Source organism: Neovison vison, chromosome 4, assembly GCF_020171115.1.
Source record: "Neovison vison isolate M4711 chromosome 4, ASM_NN_V1, whole genome shotgun sequence".
Taxonomy (NCBI): domain Eukaryota; kingdom Metazoa; phylum Chordata; class Mammalia; order Carnivora; family Mustelidae; genus Neogale; species Neogale vison.
Window position 1 is genome coordinate 38,020,658 of NC_058094.1, and position 23,287 is coordinate 38,043,944.

Here is a 23,287-nt window from a genome sequence, read left to right on the forward strand (position 1 = left end):
AGACTGACATTCAAAATGGATGGAGAGATAAAGAGTTTCCAAGACCGGCAAGACTTAAAAGACTATGCAACCACCAAGCCGATACTGCAGGAAATATTAAGGGGGGTTCTATAAAAGAGGAAAAATCCCAAGAATAGCATTGAACAGAAATATAGAGACAGTCTACAGAAAGAAAGACTTCAAAGGTAACTCGATGTCAATAAAAACGTATCTATCAATAATCACTCTCAATGTGAATGGCCTCAATGCACCCATAAAACGGCACAGGGTTGCAGATTGGATAAAACGACAGGACTCATCCATATGCTGTCTACAAGAGACCCATTTTGAACCTAAAGATACTCGCAGACTGAAAGTGAAGGGGTGGAGAAGCATCTTTCATGCCAATGGGACTCAAAAGAAGGCTGGGGTAGCGATTCTCATATCAGATAAATTAGACTTCAAACTAAAGACTGTAGTCAGAGATACAGAAGGACACTACATAATCCTTAAAGGGACTATCCACCAAGATGATCTAACAATTGTAAATATCTATGCTCCCAATATGGGAGCAGCCAATTACTTAAGAAAACTGTTAATCAAGATAAAGAGTCATATTGATATGAATACACTAATCGTAGGTGATCTTAACACGCCTCTTTCAGAATTAGACAGATCATCGAAGCAGAAAATCAATAAAGAAACAAGAGCATTGAACGACACATTGGACCAGATGGACCTCATAGATATATACAGAACATTCCACCCTAAAACAGCAGAATACTCATTCTTCTCAAGTGCACACGGAACCTTCTCCAGAATAGACCACATACTGGGTCACAAATCAGGACTCAGCCGATACCAAAAGACTGAGATTATTCCCTGCATATTCTCAGATCACAATGCTTTGAAACTGGAGCTCAATCACAAGGAAAAGTTCCGAAGGAACTCAAACACCTGGAAGCTAAAGACCACCTTGCTTAAGAATGCTTGGATCAACCAGGAGATCAAAGAAGAACTGAAACAATTCATGGAAACCAATGAGAATGAAGACACTTCGGTCCAAAACCTATGGGATACAGCAAAGGCGGTCCTAAGGGGAAAATATATAGCCATCCAAGCCTTGCTCAAAAAAATTGAAAAATCCAGAACACACCAGCTGTCTCTACACCTTAAAGAACTGGAGGATCAACAACAAATCAAACCAACTCCACACATAAGAAGGGAAATCATCAAGATTAGAGCTGAGATCAATGAGGGAGAAACCAGAGATACAGTAGAACGTATCAATGAAACTAGAAGCTGGTTTTTTGAAAGAATCAATAAGATCGATAAGCCACTGGCTACACTAATCCAAAAGAAAAGAGAGAAATCCCAAATTCATAAAATTATGAATGAAAGGGGAGAGATCACAACTAACACCAAGGAAGTAGAAACAATCATCAGAAGTTACTACGAACAGTTATATGCCAATAAGCTTAGCAACCTTGATGAAATGGATGCATTCCTGGAAAAATATAAACTACCAAAATTGAACCAGGAAGAAATCGACAACCTGAATAGACCGATATCTAATAACGAGATTGAAGCAGTGATCAAAAATCTCCCAAAAAACAAGAGCCCAGGACCTGACGGATTCCCTGGGGAATTCTACCAAACCTTCCAAGAAGAAATAACACCTATTCTCCTGAAGCTGTTTCAAAAAATTGAAGCAGAAGGAAAACTTCCAGACTCTTTCTATGAAGCCAGCATTACCCTGATCCCCAAACCAGGCAAGGACCATACCAAAAAGGAGAATTTCAGACCAATATCACTGATGATTATGGATGCTAAGATTCTCAACAAGATCCTAGCCAACAGGATCCAACAACACATTAAAAAGATTATCCACCATGATCAGGTGGGATTCATCCCTGGGCTACAAGGATGGTTCAACATTCGTAAATCAATCAATGTGATACAACAAATTAATAGGAGAAGAGAGAAGAACCACATGGTCCTCTCAATTGATGCAGAAAAAGCATTTGACAAAATCCAACATCCGTTCCTGATTAAAACGCTTCAAAGTATAGGGATAGAGGGAACATTCCTGAACCTCATCAAATCTATCTATGAAAGACCCACAGCAAATATCATCCTCAATGGGAAAAAGCTTGCAGCCTTCCCGTTGAGATCAGGAACAAGACAAGGATGCCCACTCTCACCACTCTTGTTCAACATAGTATTAGAAGTCCTAGCAACAGCAATCAGACAACAGAGAGAAATAAAAGGTATCCAAATTGGTAATGAAGAAGTCAAACTCTCTCTCTTCGCAGATGACATGATTCTTTATATGGAAAACCCAAAAGACTCCACCCCCAAACTACTAGAACTCATACAGCAATTCAGCAGCGTGGCAGGATACAAAGTCAATGTGCAGAAATCAGTGGCTTTCTTATACACTAACAAGGAAAATACAGAAAGGGAAATTAGAGAATCGATTCCATTTACTATAGCACCAAGAACCATAAGATACCTGGGAATAAACCTAACTAAAGAGGTAAAGGATCTATACTTGAGGAACTATAGAACACTCATGAAAGAAATTGAAGAAGACACAAAAAGATGGAAGACCATTCCATGCTCTTGGATCGGAAGAATAAACATCGTTAAAATGTCTATACTGCCTAGAGCAATCTATACTTTTAATGCCATTCCGATCAAAATTCCACCGGCATTCTTCAAAGAGCTGGAGCAAATAATCCAAAAATTTGTATGGAATCAGAAGAGACCCCGAATCGCTAAGGAAACGTTGAAAAACAAAAATAAAGCTGGCGGCATCACCTTACCTGATTTCAAGCTTTATTACAAAGCTGTGATCACCAAGACAGCATGGTACTGGCATAAAAACAGACACATAGACCAGTGGAACAGAGTAGAGAGCCCTGATATGGACCCTCAACTCTATGGTCAATTAATCTTCGACAAAACAGGAAAAAATATACAGTGGAAAAAAGACAGTCTCTTCAATAAATGGTGCTGGGAAAACTGGACAGCTATATGTAGAAGAATGAAACTCGACCATTCTCTTACACCGTACACAAAGATCAACTCAAAATGGATAAAAGACCTCAACGTGAGACAGGAATCTATCAGAATCTTAGAGGAGAACATAGGCAGTAATCTCTTCGATATCAGCCACAGCAACTTCTTTCAAGATACGTCTCCAAAGGCAAAGGAAACAAAAGCGAAAATAGACTTCTGGGACTTCATCAAAATCAAAAGCTTCTGCACAGCAAAGGAAACAGTCAAAAAAACAAAGAGGCAACCCACGGAATGGGAGAAGATATTTGCAAATGACAGTACAGACAAAAGGTTGATATCCAGGATCTATAATGAACTCCTCAAACTCAACCCACACGAAACAGACAAACACATCAAAAAATGGGCAGAAGATATGAACAGACACTTCTCCAATCAAGAAATACAAATGGCTATCAGACACATGAAAAAATGCTCATCATCATTAGCCCTCAGGGAGATTCAAATTAAAACCACATTGAGATATCACCTTACACCAGTTAGAATGGCCAAAATTAACAAAACAGGAAACAACATGTGTTGGAGAGGATGTGGAGAAAGGGGAACCCTCTTACACTGTTGGTGGGAATGCAAGTTGGTGCAGCCTCTTTGGAGAACAGTGTGGAGATTCCTCAAGAAATTAAAAATAGAGCTTCCCTACGACCCTGCAATTGCACTCCTGGGTATTTACCCCAAAGATACAGATGTCGTGAAAAGAAGGGCCATCTGCACCCCAATGTTTATAGCAGCAATGGCCACAGTCGCCAAACTATGGAAAGAACCAAGATGCCCTTCAACGGATGAATGGATAAGGAAGATGTGGTCCATATACACTATGGAGTATTATGCCTCCATCAGAAAGGACGAATATCCAACTTTTGTAGCAACATGGACGGGACTGGAAGAGATTATGCTGAGTGAAATCAGTCAAGCAGAGAGAGTCAATTATCATATGGTTTCACTCATTTGTGGAGCATAACCAATAGCATGGAGGACAAGGGGCGTTAGAGAGTAGTAGGGAATTTGGGTAAATTGGAAGGGGAGGTGAACCATGAGAGACTATGGACTCTGAAAAACAGTCTGAGGGGTTTGAAGTGGCGGGGGGGTGGGAGGTTGGGGTACCAGGTGGTGGGTATTATAGAGGGCACAGCTTGCATGGAGCACTGGGTGTGGTGAAAAAATAATGAATACTGTTTTTCTGAAAATAAATAAATTGGGAAAAAAAAAAAAAAAGTTAAAAATAGAACTATTCTATGATTCACCAAATGGACTACTAGGTATTTACCCAAAGAATACAAAAACATTAATTCAAAGGGATACATATACCCCAGTGCTTACAGCAACATTATCTACAATACCCAATTTGTTGAAACAGCCCAAATATCTACTGACTAATGAATCAAAAAAGAAGATGTGGTATATACATACACAATGGAATATTATTCAGCCATAAAAAAAAGAATGAAATCTTGACATTTGCAACAACTGGATGGAGCTAAAGAGTATAGTGCTATGTCAAATAAGGCAATCAGAGAAAGACAAATACCATATGATTTCATTCTTATGTGGAATTTAAGAAACAAAACAAACAAGCAAAAGGTGGGGAAAGAGCAATAAACCAAGAAATAGACTCTTAACTAAAGAGAACAAACTTCCTGGTTACCAGAGGGGAAGCAGGTAGGGGAAAGAGTGAAATAGGCAATGGGAATTAATGAAAAAGTCCAAGAAAGCTACTTCACTGGTGAATTATACCATATATATATATATATATATATATATATATATATGAATTAATGCCAATCCCTCTCAAAATCCAAAAAACTAAACAGAATGGAATACTTCCAAATGCACCTTATGAGTCCAACATTACTCAGATACCAAACCCAGACAAAGGACACTACAGGACAGTTACTGACCAACATCCCTGAAAATATATATGTAAAAATTCTCAGTAAGATATTAGCAAACTGAATTCAACAGCATATTAAAAAAAAAAATCATAGAGCATGATCAAGTGGGATTTATCCCTGGGATGCCAGGATGGCTTAACATATGCAACACAACACATTAACAAATGAAGGATAAAAATCATATCTCATTAGATGCAGAAAAAGTATGACAATATTCAACACCTTTTCATGATAAAAGCTTTCAACAAATTAGGTATAAAAGGAATGTACTTCAACATGATAAAAGTCATATATGACACCACAATAGCTAACATCATACTCAATGGTGAAAAGCTGAAAGCTTTTCCTGTAAGAATAGGAAAAAGATAAAGATGCCCACTCCCACTACTTTCACTCAAAGTAATTCTGGAAATCCCAGCCACAGCAACTAGGAAATAAAAGGAAACAAAAGGCATCCAAATTGGAAAGTGAGCATTAAAATTATGTTGGCAGATAACATTATCTTACATATAGAAAACTCTAAAGAATCCTACAAGAAACACTGCAAGACTAATAAATTCAGTAAAATTACAGGATAAAAGTAAATATACAAAAATCAGTGTTTTTATATGCTATTAATGAGTTATCACAGAGAAATTTAAGAAACATTCTTGCTTACAACAGCATCAAAAAACAAAACACTGTATCTAAAGTGCTCTATAGGGGTGCTTGGGTGGCTCAGTTAATTAAGTGTCTGACTTTGGGTCAGATTACAAATCCAAAGTCCTGGGAGCAAGTCCCACCTTGGGCTTCCTGACCAGTGGGGAGTCTACTTCTCTCTTTCTCTATCTCAAATAAATAAATAAAATCTTAAAAAAAATAAAGTCATCTACAGATTCAATGCTATCCCTATCAAAATTCCAATGGCATTTTTTCACATATATAGGAAAAATAATTCCAACATTCGTATGGCGCCACAAAAATGATCCCAAATAGCCAAAGTAATCTTGAGAAAGAAGAACAAAGCTAGAAGCATCACACTTCCTGACTTCAAATATATTACAAAACTAGAGTAATCAAAACAGTATGGTACTGGCATTAAAAACAGACACACACCAATGAAAGAGAACTGAGAGCTGAGAAATAAACCCATACATACACAGTCAATTAATACTGGACAAAGGCACCAAGAACACACAATGGAGAGATGATGGTCTCCTCAATAAATCATGCTGGAGAAATTGGATATCCAGTTACAAAATGATAAATGAAAACAGACTCGATCTTATACACTCATACAAATTAACTCAGAATGGATGAAAGAGTTAAATACAAGACCTAAAACTGTTCAACTACTAAAAGAATACATAGTGGAAAAGGTTCCTTGACATCAGTCATAGCAATGATTTTTAGAAACAACACCAAAAGCACAGGCAACAAAAACTAAGAAAAAAAAGGAAAGAAAAAATTTTTAAAAAGAGTGGGACTACATCATATTAAAAAGCTTCTGCACAGCCAAGGAAACTATCAACAAAATGTAAAGATAACCTATGTTATGGGAGAATATATGTATAAGCCATGTATCTCGTCAGGGGTTAATAACTAAAATATAAAAAATGAACTTCTACAATATCAAAGAACAATCCAAGTAAAAATGAACAAAAGAAATGAATATTTTTCTAAAGAAGTTACATAAATGACCAACAGATACCTGAAAAGATGCTGAACATCAACAACCATAAGAAAAATACAAATCAAAACCACAATGAAATATAACCCCAAACCTCTTAGGATGGCTATTATCAAATAGACAAGAAATAACAAATTCTGAAAATAGGGAGCCTTTGTAAAACATTGGTGGTAATGTAAATTGGTATTGTCTTTATGGAAAACTGTACAGAGGTTCCTCAAAAATTCAAAAATAGGGACGCCTGGGTGGCTCAGTTGGTTGGACGACTGCCTTCGGCTCAGGGCGTGATCCTGGAGTCCCGGGATCGAGTCCCACATCGGGCTCCCAGCTCCATGGGGAGTCTGCTTCGCTCTCTGACCTTCTCCTCGCTCATGCTCTCTCTCACTGTCTCTCTCTCAAATAAATAAATAAAATCTTTAAAAAAAAAAAAAAAAAAATTCAAAAATAAAACTACCATATTATCCACTTCTGGCAATCCCACTTCTGGTTTTATATGAAAAGAAAACAGTATTATTTCAAAGAGACATCTATATTCTCATGTTCACTGCAGCATTACTCAAAACAGCCATGACTGGAAATAACCTAAGTGATACATACATACATACACACACAAACACGCACGCACACGCACATACACACACACACATGCATATTATTCAGCTATGAAAAATAAAGAAATCCTGCCATTTGTAACAACACGGATGAACCTGAAGTACATTGTGGTAAATGAAATAAGCCAGACAAAGACAAATACTATGAGGAATCTTTAAAAAACAAAACAAAACAAAAAAAAACAGTGTTGGGGAGCCTGGGTGGCTCAGTGGGTTAAGCCTCTGCCTTCAGCTTGGGTCATGATCCCAGGGTCCTGGGATTGAGCCCCACATCTCTGCTCCACGGGAACCTGCTTCCTCCTCTTTCTCTGCCTGCCTCTGCCTACTTGTGAGCTCTGTCTGTCAAATAAATAAATAAATAAATAGATAGATAGATAGATAAATAAGTAGATAAATAAATAGATAGACAGATAGATAAATAAATAAATAAATGTGTCAAGCTCACAGAAACAATAGAATAATAATGTTTGACAGGTCCTGGATGAAATGGGCAATGTCAAAGGGTACAACTAACTCTTCAGTTATAAGCTGAACAAGACCTAAGATTCTAATGTACAACTTGGTGACTACAGTTAATACTACTATATTGTATACTTGAAATTTGCTAAGAATAGATCTTATTCTCATCAAAAAAATTAAAAAGTTAAAAAAAGAAAAAAGTTAACTGTGAGGTAAAAGGTATTAACTTGATGGTATGAATCCTTTCACAATGTATACTTACATCATCACATTGTACACTTTAAATAAATGCATTTTGTCTACATCTCCATAAAAGTGGGACTAAAATGAAAAAACACAGACAATAACCAAAATATATAAATATATAAATAAAGGATTTCACCTACAGTGAAACTCAGAAGTATCTATTTCTCTACTACATTCCAAAATGGACTCGAATATAATCTCTGGTATTAATTTTAAAAGATTGAAGATATACAGCAAAGAACAGGAAGCACCTTAATGCTTGCTGCACCTGACTAAACTGAATACCTCACTTACCAGAAGAATTTGGTATACCTCTGAGCGCAAGTAAATTCAGGATCAGATTCATGTATTTAAAATTTCTTCAGCAAAACACATTATTTTTCTGTGTATCTTAAAGAAATGTGGTTTGGCTTATTCTTCTCTCAGCTGAGAATGTGAAGGAACATTTATAACTACTACTGTCACTCCTCTACATATTACTTGGTTTTGAATTACTCAATTTTTCCACACTTTCCTGTGGCCTGCCACCAGGGCCGATAACTTAGGAATCACTGCCAGGGACTTTCAGGATTCTCCTCTGCTGAATCCTCCATTCACCTTCTTTACACAAAGGTCAATGCCCCACTTTCCAATCTTGTTTCACCACTGCAGTTACAACACCACACACAAGAACTCAAACCCAAGGTCTGAAGTTTGTAGGCAGCACATATAGCCAAAGACTGGAAATTATTTATCTATATACTCCATTTATAAAATTCTTCACTAGATCAAAATGATATAAACTTTCTATAATTCATTTTATCCACAATTATGTGGCTTCACTGAACTGTTACACAGGAACCATGTACACGTGTACCAGAGTATTCATCTCCTTCACAATATAAAAAGGGTTCCCTTGTGAGAGTAAAGACAACACCCTTAATTTATAGGGAATTCTTTCCCACTTTTTTATATGAGGAAGCTACAGACAGAATGTAGACTACATTATCTGCTATTGTAATCACCACTATCATTAACCCACAGCAGTGCAAGTGAGGAAATCAATAATAGTACAATAAATTCCACAGTCCAAGTCAGCATTTCTGAACCCTGTTAAATTTCTGAAAAGATAGTTGTCTTAGTCCATTTGGGCTGCTATAAAAAACAACACAGACTGGGTAGCTTGGTAGCTTATAACAGCAACAGATTTATTTCTCACAGTTCTGGAGCCTGGGAAGACCAGGATCGAGGTGCCAACATGGTCTGGTTTGAGAGCCCTCTTCCCAGTTCATAGCTGGTACCTTTTCACTGTGTCCTCACATGGCAAAAGAGACAGGCATCTCTCTGGAGCCTCTTTAGATGACGCTAATCCCATTTATGAGGGCTCATGACTTAAGCATCTCCCAAAGATCCTATCTCCTAACATCATTATCTTTGGGGAGAATTTCAATATATGAATTTTGGCAGGTGTGGAAGTGAGTGAGGGGGAGGAGGACACATTCAAATGACTACTAAAGTAGTAGTCACTTAAATTAATCCCACCTCATTTAAGAGAATTAAAGTGTGTTATTTTTTCCTAAAGGCCATATAAATATGGTTAATAGCCTTACCAACACTTCCTTCTGCATAGTGCTCAAGCTTCAAGCACAAGATAGGACACTTCCCTCTTCGAAACTAACTAAACAAATAATGGATTTCCACAACACCAAAATGTGCAAGAAGAAAGGACAACAAGATTGTCCTGTAACTCCAAGCACTTACCAGTGACTAAACGTACGTATATACATTAGAAAAAGCTGTTTGTTTATCCCCAGTTTTTACTAATAATTTTAAAGTTTTGGTTTAGGTACAAAAGATTTTTTCTTTTTAAATGAACAGTGAGTATTCTATAATTAGCCTTGCAGTCATATTTATCAGGTCAAAAGATTTTATAGGGGTTTTTTTTGGAGGGGGGGGCTGTTGTTTTTGCTTTTTAAACTTTCTAGGTCATACATAGGCCCAAACAAATAGTTCTTTAAAAACAAATTTACTACTGCTCTAGGTTGAAGAAGCTTTTTTGCAAGAGTTATTAGTAAGATGAGCAAAGCACAACCATAAAATAAGAACCATGCAGCAAGTCCTGTCCTCTTTTACAGGTGAGGCCCACAGAGGCTGAAAAGCAAGAATATGCAAAAGGAGAGGAGCATATAGTTAAAGTTACTGAGCTAACTCAGTTACTGAGTTAAGTTACTGAGCTAAGTGTTGGATCCACATAGTTCATTAGAGTGAACTAGTTAAATTTAAGTCAGACCTGGACCACTGATGATGTATCATGAACCAAATTCTGCAACCGAAGTTAAAAAAAAAAAAAAAAAAAAAAACTCACAAGTAAAATCTGAAGGGTCTAAAGGGTCTAGATGACAGAAATGTCTCCCAGAGTAAAGAGCTAACAGTTAAGTATTTTCTGAGTGAAATATCAATGTATTTTAAAAATTCAGTGTGAATATGAGGAATTTCAGAAACAAGACAGAGGATCATAGGGGAAGGGAAGGAAAAATGAAACAAGACGAAACCAAAGAGGGAGACAAACCGTAAGAGAGTCTTAATTTCAGGAAACAGGGGAGCGAGGTGGGAGGGTTGGGGTAGTTGGGCGATGGACACTGGGGAGTGTATGTGCTATGGTGAGTGCTGTGAATTGTGTAAGACTGATAAATCACAGACCTGTACCCCTGAAACAAATAACACATTATATGTTAATTTAAAAGTAATATTAAGAATTCAGTGTGAGCATCATGGTGGCCTTTATTTGACCTAACACAACAACGTCGGGGCGCCTGGGTGGCACAGATGGTTGAGCATCAGCCTTTTGGCTCAAGTCATGATCTCCAGGTCCTGGGATCAAGTGCAGTGTTGGGCTCCCAGCTCAGTGGAGAGCCTGCTTCTCCCTCTCCCCCTGCTGGTGCTGTCTCTCTCTCTCTCAAATGAATAAATAAAATCTTTAAAAAAAAAAAAAAATTAAACACAACAACTCAGGTCACCCTGTCATCAAAAAAAAATCTCTATAAAACTAATTACGGGGGGCCTGGGTGGCTTAGTCAGTTGAGCTACATACTCTTGGCTTCAGCTCAGGTCCTGATCTCAGGGTAGAAAAATGGAGATCCACACTCAGCAGAGAGTCAGCTTGAGACTCTCTCCCTTTCCTTCTCCTCCAAGATCATGCATCTGAACTTGCTAAAACAAACAAGTCTTAATTATCATATGATCTCTCTGATATGAGGAATTTGAGAGGCAGGATAAGGAGTTGTGGGGGGTAGGGAAGGGAAAAAATGAAACAAGATGGGATCGGGAGGGAGACAAACCATAAGAGACTCTTCATCTTTCAAAGCAAAATGAGGGTTGCTGGGGCATAGGGGGTAGGGATAGGGTGGCTGAGTTATGGACATTGGGAGGGTATGTGCTATGGTGAGTGCTGTGAAATGTGTAAGCCTGATGATTCACAGACCTGTACCCCTGGGGCAAATAATACATTATATGTTAATAAAATATCATTGCATGAAAAAATAAATAAATAAATCTTTTAAAAAATGACTTACAGAGACATGCTAAGGCAGTATATTGTAATTATGTCTAGAGTCACCCTCAATCATCATATATCTTTTTCTTTAAGTCTCCTTAGAAGCTTACATAAATATCTTGACAATGCTGTTCAGTGCCCTGAAGAGCAGGAAATCAATAAATGTTGGTAGAATTAAACTGAACTTTACAAACTAGACATACCTTCTTATCAAGGCATTTAGCAATATTATATTTTTGTAATGACATTTTCTGAATTAGACCTCAAATTTCTAACTTTTAAGTAGTGTTTATTACATTGTCAAATATCAACAGTAGTATTTTTAAAAGATTCATATCTATAACTCTAAATGATCCCTTCATTTAATCAACCTCCCAATTTATGAAATAAGTATTTTCTTCATGTGATTCTACAATGTAATAATTTGAAATAATTTAAATTAAATATGGACTTATTCAGTTTTACTAGTACATGTGTAACTTTTAAACTTAATTTCCTACTACACTAATCAAAGCCTAAAATAGGAAAATAAACTGTTTAAAAATGTGTTTCATCTACAATGTCTTACTGAAAAATTAATTCCAATCACTAACCTAAGTATTACTCTCCAGGGATGGACACTGCTGAATAATTTGTCCAAATGTCAACTGCAATTTTCAAAAATCTTTTCTACCTCAAAATTTTAAACACCTGCAAAAAATACTTGTTTTGAGGGTAGTTTACATTCATGACACTTGACCTTTTGCTGTACACACCACAAAATTCAAGTCTCAAATACCATGCAAGCAGGAAACCTGATCATTCCTGCAGTAGCAATCTGCATGGTCCAATATCAAATATTAGTTCTAGGTTGCACTAAGTCATGTGTTACAAATCTTTTTCTGCAGCCTCTATAATTAGTTGTAATTTGCCTCTTTTAAAATGTGTTTCTTATGGGACATCTGGCCTTGAAACTTCCACCTTCCGATTGAAAAAATACTTAGTGTCTGGATTTTTTTTCTCTTTTAATATGGAGCTCTCCATGGGTGGCATAACCAAGTCCAGATTTCTAAAAAAAAAAAAAAAACTAAATTCCAGGAACAGATGATGATTAAGACCACTTAAGTATTACCTAAAATGAATGTAAAATAAAACTCTGTTGTAATAGAACTATTTCACAGATTTCTAAATACATCTCCCATGTTTTTCATGTTTAGAAAATAAATTCTCATGGAAATATAGCATTGGTCTACTTACTTCCAGAAACTACATCAAATTAGATAATAAAAGGTTAGAATCAAAGATTTCATAAAAGGAAAAAAGGATGAGCCCAGTGGGCTGATATGACAAAATATCTTCTTAAAATAGGAAATTATTTTAACATCATAAATAACCTTAATTCACACACTGGTTATATTTAGGACACACTAAAAATGCCCTAACATTTAATAAATTATTAAATTGTTAAAATTAATACTCATCTCATTATCATCAACTCATTTGGTCCTAGAAAGCATTTTTTAAACTGCAAGTAAAATATGGGCTAAAAAAAAAGTAGTAAAAATGAAGAGACAATTCTTTTCTATGAAAAGGAAAAATTTGTAAAATACTGCTATCAGATCTATTTGCTTCCTATATTAAATAATTTTTTCTAGAAACTTCTTTAAAAATCAGTATTACACCTTTACAAAAAAGAAAAAACACTAAGAAATGTAAAATGGTCAGAGAAAAGGTCAGAAAAAAAAATCAACCTCTGATGCCGAAACTTCAAAAACACAATGAAATTTGATAGGTTTCTTAAATCCTACATATGAATGAAATCATATGGTATTTGTCTTTCAATGACTTATTTTGCTTAGCATAATACTCTCTAGTTCTATCCACATCATTCTTTTTATGGCTGAGTAATATTCCATTGTGTGTATATATATATATATATATATATACCACAGCTTCTTTATCCATTCAAATCAGTAAAGAGGGAAAAAAGGAGGCAAACCAAGAAACAAACTTTTAACTATAGAGAACACAATAATGGCTACCAGAGGGGAGGTGGGTGTAGGGATATATGAAATAGATGATGGGGATTAAGGCTGCACTTGTGATGAGTACCAGGTGACATTTAAAAATGTCATGTAAATATAAAAAAATCATACAGCTCTTTTGCAAAAATTCAAAAACTTCACCTGAAAATTGGACACAATCGGGTCCTACTTCTAATAGAGACAGATAATAAGCCATCTACATGATCGCTATGATGGCTATGATTAGATTCAGTGAAATCAGTATGAAAATAACCATTAGAATGTTTTATCCAAATATAAGAACACCCTTTTGCAATTATGTTACTTTAATAGGCATGTAAGAAACTGTAAGTGTATATAAACTTTGTGTAAAAGGTGACATATCCCAAAAGTTAAAGAAATAACACCATTAACTATTAAAATAGGTTAACATAAAAAACTAGGTTCAATTACTTACCTGTATTCCATCTTTAAGTTTCAAAATGCATTCCATTGTATTGATGGTAATTACTACTGGTTCTGAACCCAGTTTTGTCCAGGGTACATGGATCCTCAACTCATGAATATGTCCACTTAAAAAAGTGAATGGTAATTTCAGTTCCTTAAAACAAAAATATTAAAAGTTAGTAAGTGCTTAATTTTTTCATTATAATATCCACATTACTTTCTGAAAAGAGAAATGAAATTTCTAAAACAAGGGGCTCCTGGGTGGCTCAGTGGGTTACGCCTCTGCCTTCGGCCCAGATCATGATCTCAGGGTCCTGGGATCGAGCCCCGCATCTGGCTCTCTGCTCAGCGGGGAGCCTGCTTCCCCCTCTCTCTCTGCCTACCTCTCTGGCTACTTGTGGTCTCTCTCTCTCTGTCCAATAAAAGTAAATAAAATCTTTAAAAAAAAAAAAAAAAGAAATTTCTAAAACAAAAATATTTTAAGAAATACTGTTCAACAAAAAGTACCAAATAACTTGTTAAACTATAGGTTATGATACACAACACAAACCTATTGTACAAGTTACTTTTAATAAGCTAGTTAACCTGCCTAGGCCTCCATTGCTTTTTCTGCTGAATGAATATAATATAAAATATGTGGTACATAACAGAAGTTCATATATGATAGTGGTTGTAATAATCACAGTAGACAGTAGCACTAAGATAACTGAATGGCATATTGTTTCAAATCTCCATTCAAAAACATGTTTTTAAAATGTGTTTTAAACTAACAGAACAGGACTGTAAGGCAAGTTAAAAGGGAATGGAGAGAGCAGAGTTAAAAGATAAGAGAGTGACCAAACAAAATAAAAATTAACCAAACTTGAAAAATAAAAAAAGTACTGAGTTTTACCTAATTTAAGATTGTACCCAGATAATACCTGGTCATAAAATTTAAATATTTTCTTACTGATTTCCATTATTTTAGAAAGAAGGTGAGAAATAAAAACATAAATGTCACCATAATCACTTTTTATTACTAACTTGTTACACTGACAAAATTCTTTAAAATTTACAAAGGAAAAAACTGCAGTGTAGATTATACTTGAATCACATTTTAAGTCATTTCAACTATTTGTGAAAACTAAGATATACATTAAATTTATTCATCCACAATTGCCCATCTACTTAGGTTAGTAACAAAGCAAAATAGCTAAATATAGGCAATATGGCAAACCACTGGGAAACTTTTTGAATATATCTGTGTCTCAGTTTATCTGTAAAATCTGGATAACAATAGTATCACTAAGAATTAACTGAATTTATACAAAGTGCTCAGAATATTATCTTCCTCTAAGAATAACTGTTACAAAAATACTAACTACGCTTACAAACATACGGGCCTCATGTAGGTATTCAGAAGTCTTTTTTTCCTCCAAGGGCAGAATACTTAAAATCTATTTCTACTATATTATTCTAATGGAGTGTCACACTTTAAGTATTTGCCATTAAAATTTGAAAGATCAATCTGAAGTATAAACCAATTATATTTTCATCAGCATCTATATCAAAAACAATGTTTACTCAGCACTTACTATGCACCAGGCACTTTACCAGCATACAATTATTTAATCCTTATAAGACCCCCAAAAGGTAAATATTTTTATTCTACCAATTTTACAGATGAAGAATCTGAGGCATGGAAAGGTCAAGTACCCTCCTAAAATGACACAACTTGGAAAACCAGGACTCAAAACTGGAAAATATGATGCCAGAACCCTTCCTCTTCACCACAACTATACTTCATCTATACTTCCATTATGAGAATTTAATACCTTTCCATTGGTTATGTATCTATTTGGACAATGAGCCCATGATAGTGCCATCTCTACCATTTCCTGACTTGTGTAACAAAGGAACATTTGCGAAATGCCTACCACAGTTGCAATTTATGGGTACAAATTGGATTTTTGCAGGAAGTAGTCAAAAGCACCTGAATCAAACCCTCGGTATCATCAGAATGCTGCTAATCAACTTAAACCACTACTACATAAACACTAACACAAGAGGCAGCATTCTATATTTGAACACGGAATTTTGAGCCGTATCACCCCTATCAAAATCCACTTGAACACTTATCATCTGACTATAATCAAGATTATTTCCATTTCCTCAGAGTTGTGAAAAATGAGAATATATTTATGCCTTGTAAAAGACAAAACACGGATGTTGTTATAGTAGACAGACCATCCTTAATAGAACTATAAAAACAAGTTTCATTCCTTTTACTTCAAGATAAACTGTACAAGTTTAAAATACTTTATTCACTTATAACTTCAGAAATACATTGCAAAAAATATATTCCAAAAACCAGAACATATATGACTACACAAAGAATATCAGTAAAGAAAAATTTAAGAAGGGGGTTAAAAAGTTCAAAAGCCTAATTCTAGGTAGGCTATAACAAAATATTCTAACAGAATACAAGCATACTTTAAAACTAAATTTTAGGGCGCCTGGGTGGCTCAGTGGGTTAAAGCCTCTGCCTTTGGCTCAGGTCATGATCCCAGGGTCCTGGGATCGAGTCCCGCATTAGGCTCCCTGCTCAGCAGGGAGCCTGCTTCCCTCTCTCTCTCTGCCTGCCTCTCTGCCTACTTGTAATCTCTGTCTGTCAAATAAATAAATAAATCTGAAAAAAAATTTTAATTAAAAAAACTAAATTTCATAAGTAACAAAACCAAACATAGACAAATCTAAAAACCTTCATGCAGCAAAGAAAACATTCAAGAGAGCAAAAAGGCAACCTATGTAATAGGAAAAAATATATGCAAACCATTTATCTGATAAGGGTGAATATCTAAAATAAACAACACAAAGTAATTCCAATTTAAAAGTGGATAAATGATTGAACAGATATTTCTCAAAATAATATGTACAAATTGCCAGCAAGTATATGAAAAGATGTTCAACATCACTAATCAAGGAAATGCAAATCAAAACCACAATGACCTACCATCTCACACCTGTTGGAATGGCCATTATCAAAAGTAACAAGTGGGGCGCCTGGGTGGCTCAGTGGGTTAAAACCTCTGCCTTTGGCTCAGGTCGTGGTCCCAGGGTCCTGGGATCGAGCCCCACATCAGGCTCTCTGCTCAGCGGGGAGCCTGCTTTCTACTCTCTCTCTCTCTCTCTGCCTGCCTCTCTGCCTACTTGTGAACTCTGTCTGTCAAATAAATAAATAAAATCTTAAAAAAAAAAAAAAGTAACAAGTGCTAGCAGGTATGAAGAGAAATTGGAATGCTTGTGTGCCATTGGTGAAAATGTAAAATGATACAGCCACTAAAAAAAGCATTATGGAAGTTCCTCAAAAATTAATAGAATCACCACATGAAATCAGTTCTGAGTATATATGAAAAAGAACTGAAAATAGGATCTCAAAAAGATATTTGCAGAACCATTTCATGTGGTATATACAATCAAATATAACCAATCTTCTAAAAAGAGGAAATTCTGTCATATGCTACAACATGACTAAACATGGTAAAGACATTATACTAAGTGAAATAAATCAGTCACAAAAAGACAAATACTGTAAGATTCTACATATATAAGGCATCTGAAGTAGTCAAATTCTTAGATACAAAGTAAAATGGTGGTTGCCAGGTGCTGGGGGGAGAAGGAAAAAGGAAGTTGTTAAATGGTTATAGAGTTTTAATTTTTGAAAGATGAAGGAGTTCTACAGATCTATTAAAAACAATGTGCATACAGTTAACACTAGACTATACTTCAAAATAGCTAAGATGGTAAATTTTATGTTACATGCTTTTTACTACAAAATAAAAATGAATACAGGACAGGACTTTAAAAATTCTGAGTTAGGGGGCGCCTGGGTGGCTCAGTGGGTTAAAGCTTCTGCCTTCGGCTCAGGTCATGATCTCAGAATCCTGGGATGAAGCTCCACATTGAGCCCCGCATGGGGCTCTCTGCTCGGCCGGGAGCCTGCTTCCTCCTCTCTCCCTGCCTGCCTCTCTGACTACTTGTAATCTCTGTCCATCAAATGAATAAATAAAATCTTGAAGAAAAAAAAAAAAAGAATTCTGAGTTAGGAAGTTGGCAAATCCTCTTTCCAGAAAGCAATCACAAAACTAGACAAAGTTGTCAAAAAAGAAAGAAAAAAATCAGGGGCAAAAAAGAAGTCTAACCTAAGGCCACAGTATTTGTTGGTACAATCAACAAAACAGCAGACTGGCCAGAAAATTAACAGACTTGCTATGATTTCACATATCCCTGATAGTCTAGAAAGCTATATGCATTTGACAGGTTGTGCTTACTTAGAGGAGAGGGACCTAACAAGCTACGCATTCATGGTTAACCAAGAGGCTTTGTAAACCAGTAAGTTAAAAAAAGAGGGAGCAAGGATCACATTTATAAATTCCCTGAATTGTGAGCATTATCTAATATATGTATAGGAATGGAAGAAAGTCTATGTAAAAAGTGAGATTTACTGGTTCAATGGTTTAAACAGTCTCTAGCCAATCAATGGCTGATGACTGTTACAGTGACCCAGAGTAATCCCTAGAAAGCCAGAACTGAACACACAAAGAATGGCTGGAGGTGGTAGGGGGGCATCAACATTAGAGGCCACACACTACAGGGGAAACACCAAAAATGTGGTTAAGGCAAACCACTAAAAAATAAACATAAACCAATATCAACAACAATCATCCCCTGGATAGAGGATATCAGAATTCAGAGTTGCTATAACTTACTATCTATAAATTGCCCAGTTTTCAACCAAAAATTCTGAAACAAGGAAAGTATACAAATTAAATAAAAACTACCTCTGAGGGTGCTCAACTGTAAAACTTAGTTCACAAAGACTTCATAATATTTATTATGTTCAAAGAAATTAAGGAAACCATATTTACATAATTCAAGGAATATAGGACAATGATTCATCAAATAGAAAATATCAGTGAGACAAATTGCCAAGAACAACCAAATGGAAATTATAGAATTCAAAAGTACAATAAATGAAAAATTCACTAACAGAGCTCAACATCAACTGGCAAAAAGAATCAGTGAATTGACACCCTGACACATCACAGTGAAAAGCCAGGGATAAAAAGAAAATCTTAAAATCAGAAATAGAAAAATCGCTTACTTCTCATTACACACAATGGCAAAAAGATAATGAGATGGACGCCTGGGTGGCTCAGTGGGTTAAGCGCCAGCCTTCAGCTTAGGGAACCCTACATCAGGTTCCCTGCTCAACAGGGAGTCAGCTCCTCCTTCTCCCTCTGCCCCTCCCCCAGCTGTGCTCTCACTCACTGTCTCTCAAATAAATAAAATCCTAGAAAAAAAAAAAAGAAGAAGAAAAATAAGGTAATGAGATGACATTCAACAACAATAACCAAAAATTCTATATCCAGCAGATATCCTTCAAAAATGAAGGCAAAATAAAAGGAACACCCAAATGAAGACCCAGATAATTCACTGTTAACAGAATACTGAAAGTTCATCAGACTTGAAAGGAACACCAGACAGTAACACAAATTCACAGGAAAGCACCAATGAATGTAATTATATAATCATTAAAGAACAATATAAACGTATATTTTCTCCTGACTTAAAAGGCCATTACCTAAAACACAATTATCAAATTGTTCTGTTGGACTTATAACACAAAAATGCAATATATATGACAACAGCACAAAGAAGGGGGAAGTAATGGAGCCATAACAGAGAAAGTTTCTGTATTTTAAGTAACAAATTAAGCATTAATCTGAAATAGACTAAAAAACTGAATCCATATTGTAAGATTTGGAGTAAGCACTAAAAAGTAATGTGAAAATTAAAGAAATTAAAAGTGAAACATTAAAAAATAACTACTGAATATAAAAAATTGGTAAAGGATAAGAAAAACAAAAAAGAACAAAAGAAATATTGACAATAGAAAATGGTAGATAGAAATAACCATATGATTAAAAACATTAAAAGTGGAGCGACTGAATACTCCAGTTAAAAGGCAAAGATTGAGTGAAGAAAAAAAAAAGGCAAAGATTGGGGGTGCCTGGGTGGCTGATCCGTTTAATAGTCAGCTCTTGGATGAGGTTATGATCCTGGGGTCCTGGAATGAAGCCCCATCATGGGCTCCCTGCTCAGCAGAGAGCCTGTTTCTCCCTCTCCCACTTCCCCTGATTGTGTTTCTGTCAAATAAATAAATAAAATCTTTTTTTAAAAAATCAAATTATGTAGTACACCTAATATTTTACTTTTGTTTCACTTATATGTCAATTAAAAAGCAGTAAATGGGGGCGCCTGGGTGGCTCAGTGGGTTAAAGCCTCTGCCTTCGGCTCGGGTCATGATCCCAGGGTCCTGGGATCGAGCCCCCCATCGTGCCCTCTGCTAAGCAGGGAGTGTGCTTCCTCCTCTCTCTCTCTGCCTGTCTCTCTGCCTACTTATGATCTCTATCTGTCAAATAAATAAATAAAATCTTTAAAAAAAAAAAAAAAGCAGTAAAAGAAACTCCGAGGAAGTCATGTGACCCAGTTTCTTGCCTGGAATACCTGAAATACAACATTTTCTTGCTATTTAAACGGTATAGATTCTCTTTTTGGCATAGAGGGAATTTTAATTTCTATGATATTAATTTCCAGCAGTGTTTCCTCCTTCCTATTTTGTTCTTTTGGGGTTTTGGCGGGGGGGGAGGGGGAGTTGTTTGGTTGTTTTGTTTTGTTTTGTTTTGTTTTTTTGAGAGGGAGGCAAGGGGAAGTAGGTGAGAAAGAGAAAGAGAATCTGACACAGGGCTCAATCTCAGGACCCTGAGATCCTGACCTGAGCCAAAATCAAAAGTCAGACACTTAACCAACTGAGCCAGTCAGGTGCCCCATTCCTATTTTTTCATATGACTGTTTTCCAAAATGAATAATTTATCCCCATCGTGGGATGAAACTACAATGAACAAAATGAATTTTGAAGAGGTAGTTAAAGCTAAATAACATGACAGTAAAACTTTCAAAGAGATGGTACTAGGCATGAAGAAACACAACATGAAGCAAAAGGTTAAGACAATTAAAACAGTGTACTGAGAAAAACATAAATATATATAACGCAAACAGCAACTACAGAACAAATGGAGTACACTATTAAGAAAATAGACTTTAAGGAAAAAAATGTTATTGAAGATAACATTTGATGGCACTTTATAACAATAGAAGGGTTGATTCAAGAAAATATAAAAATATATGTGAGCATAACAAGAGAACCCCAAAATACATAGAGTAAAAACTGACAAATAAAAGGAAAGAAAGCTGGTTCAATAATTATAGAGACTTTAATACTCACAAAAATGTACAGACAGAAAATCAACCAAGATATGGAAGACCTGAACACTACCAACCAACTAAGCCTGAAATCTATAAAACGCTCCAACCAACAAACACAAAAATACACATTCATCAAGGAAAGTCAGAAAGCATCAGAACTGAATGAAAATGAAAATACAAAATATCAAAGTTTATGGGCTGCAGCTAAAGACATTTATAGCTGTTTAAATGCCTATAATAGAAGAAATCTCCCAAAATCAACAACCTAAACTTCTACCGGAAATGGTAGAAAAGCAAGCTAAACCCAGCTAACCTAAACAAGCTAACCCACACTGAACAAGCAAAAAGTTGGTACCCAATACCAACAAAATGAAGGGAAATAGGAGGGTATATATAGTCAAACTGTTGTAAGATTGTTCAGGAATGGTTTCACCTATTTGTGGAGCATAACAAATATCATGGAGGACAAGGGGTGTTAGAGAGGAGAAGGGAGTTGGGGTAAATTGGAAGGGGAGGTGAATCATGAGAGACTATGGACTCTGAAAAACAATCTGAGGGGTTTGAAGTGGCGGGGGGGGGTGCGAGGTTGGGGTACCAGGTGGTGGGTATTATAGAGGGCACAGATTGCATGGAGCACTGGGTGTGGTGAAAAAATAATGAATACTGTTTTTCTGAAAATAAATTAATTAATTTTTTAAAAAAAGGAAAAAAAATAAGTCAACTTTATTCCCCCCCCTTTTTTTTTTAAATTTATTTGACAGACAGAGATCACAAGTAGGCAGAAAGACAGGCAGAGAGAGAGGAAGGGAAGCAGGCTCCCTGCTGAGGAGAAAGCCCAATGTGGGGCTCCATCCCAGGCCCCTGAGATCATGACCCGAGCCGAAGGCAGCAGCTTAACCCACTGAGCCATCCAGGTGCCCCAAAAAATAAGTCAACTTTAAACTGCACCAAAAAACCCAACTTTATGGCTTTATATACAGACAATTTTGAGCAGGGGCAGGAAATTTTTCAGTAAGGGCCAGATAGTATATATATATATATATATATATTTTTTTTTTAAGATTTTATTTATTTATTTGACAGAGAGAGAGATCACATGTAGGCAGAGAGGCAGGCAGAGAGAGAGGAGGAAGCAGACTCCCTGCTGAGCAGAGAGCCCGATGTGGGACTCGATCCCAGGACCCTGAGATCATGACCTGAGCCGAAGGCAGCGGCTTAACCCACTGAGCCACCCAGGTGCCCCCCAGATAGTATATATTTAAGGTATTTGCCATGTACTTTGTCCCAGCTACTCAACTCTGCCATTTTAGTTTTCAAAAGCTGCCAAATAGCTGTGCTCCAATAAAATTTTACTTATAAAAGCAGGTCCAAGCCATTGTTTGCTGAGCACCAGTTTTGAAGAAATGGAGAAATTCAGTGAAAACATAACTAACCAAAACTAACAAAAGAAGAGATAAAAATCTAAATAGTCCTATATCTGCTAAGAAATTAAATCATGGGGGTACTTGGGTGGCCCAGTCCATTAAGTATCAACTCTTGGTTTCAGCTAAGGTCATGATCTCAGGGTCGTGAGATGGAGTCCCAAGTTGGGCTCCATGCTCAATGCAGTCCATTTGTCCATCTCCTCCTCCTCCTCCACACCAACCCCCTGCAAATAAATAAAATCTTTAAAAATCAGGTATTTAAAACTTTTCGACTAAGAAAACCGTTGACCCACATGACTCCAAGAGATTCATTTTTCCTAAGATTTAAAAAACAAGTAAAAGAACAAAGTTGGAGATTACACACATCTTGATTTCAAAATTTACTACAAAGTTATGGTATTCAAAACAAAGTGATACTGACCTAGTGATACTGACCAAAGTGATACAGACCTAGAAACCACCAAGGGAACTATATTGAGAGCCCAGAAATAAACCCTCACATCTTTGGCCAAGTGATTTTCAAGAAGGGTGCCATGGTCATTGAAAGGGGGAAAGGACAGTCTTCAACAAATGTAACTGGAAAAGTAGACACCCACTTGAAGTTGGATCCTGTCATAGGTATGTTGCTGATTGCCAGGA

At 36.2% G+C, this 23,287-nt stretch overlaps 1 protein-coding gene across 8 annotated transcripts in view; it reads right to left on the reverse strand.

Annotated features, from left to right (window-relative positions):
- Positions 1–23,287, reverse strand: part of VPS13B (vacuolar protein sorting 13 homolog B) — a 770,530-nt gene that overhangs the window by 741,641 nt on the left and 5,602 nt on the right. For all 8 annotated transcript variants that reach the window (XM_044245211.1, XM_044245212.1, XM_044245209.1 and 5 more), the window contains exon 3: positions 13,927–14,070. In XM_044245211.1, the coding sequence (XP_044101146.1) occupies positions 13,927–14,070 (144 nt within the window). The remainder of the gene's footprint in view (positions 1–13,926; positions 14,071–23,287) is intronic.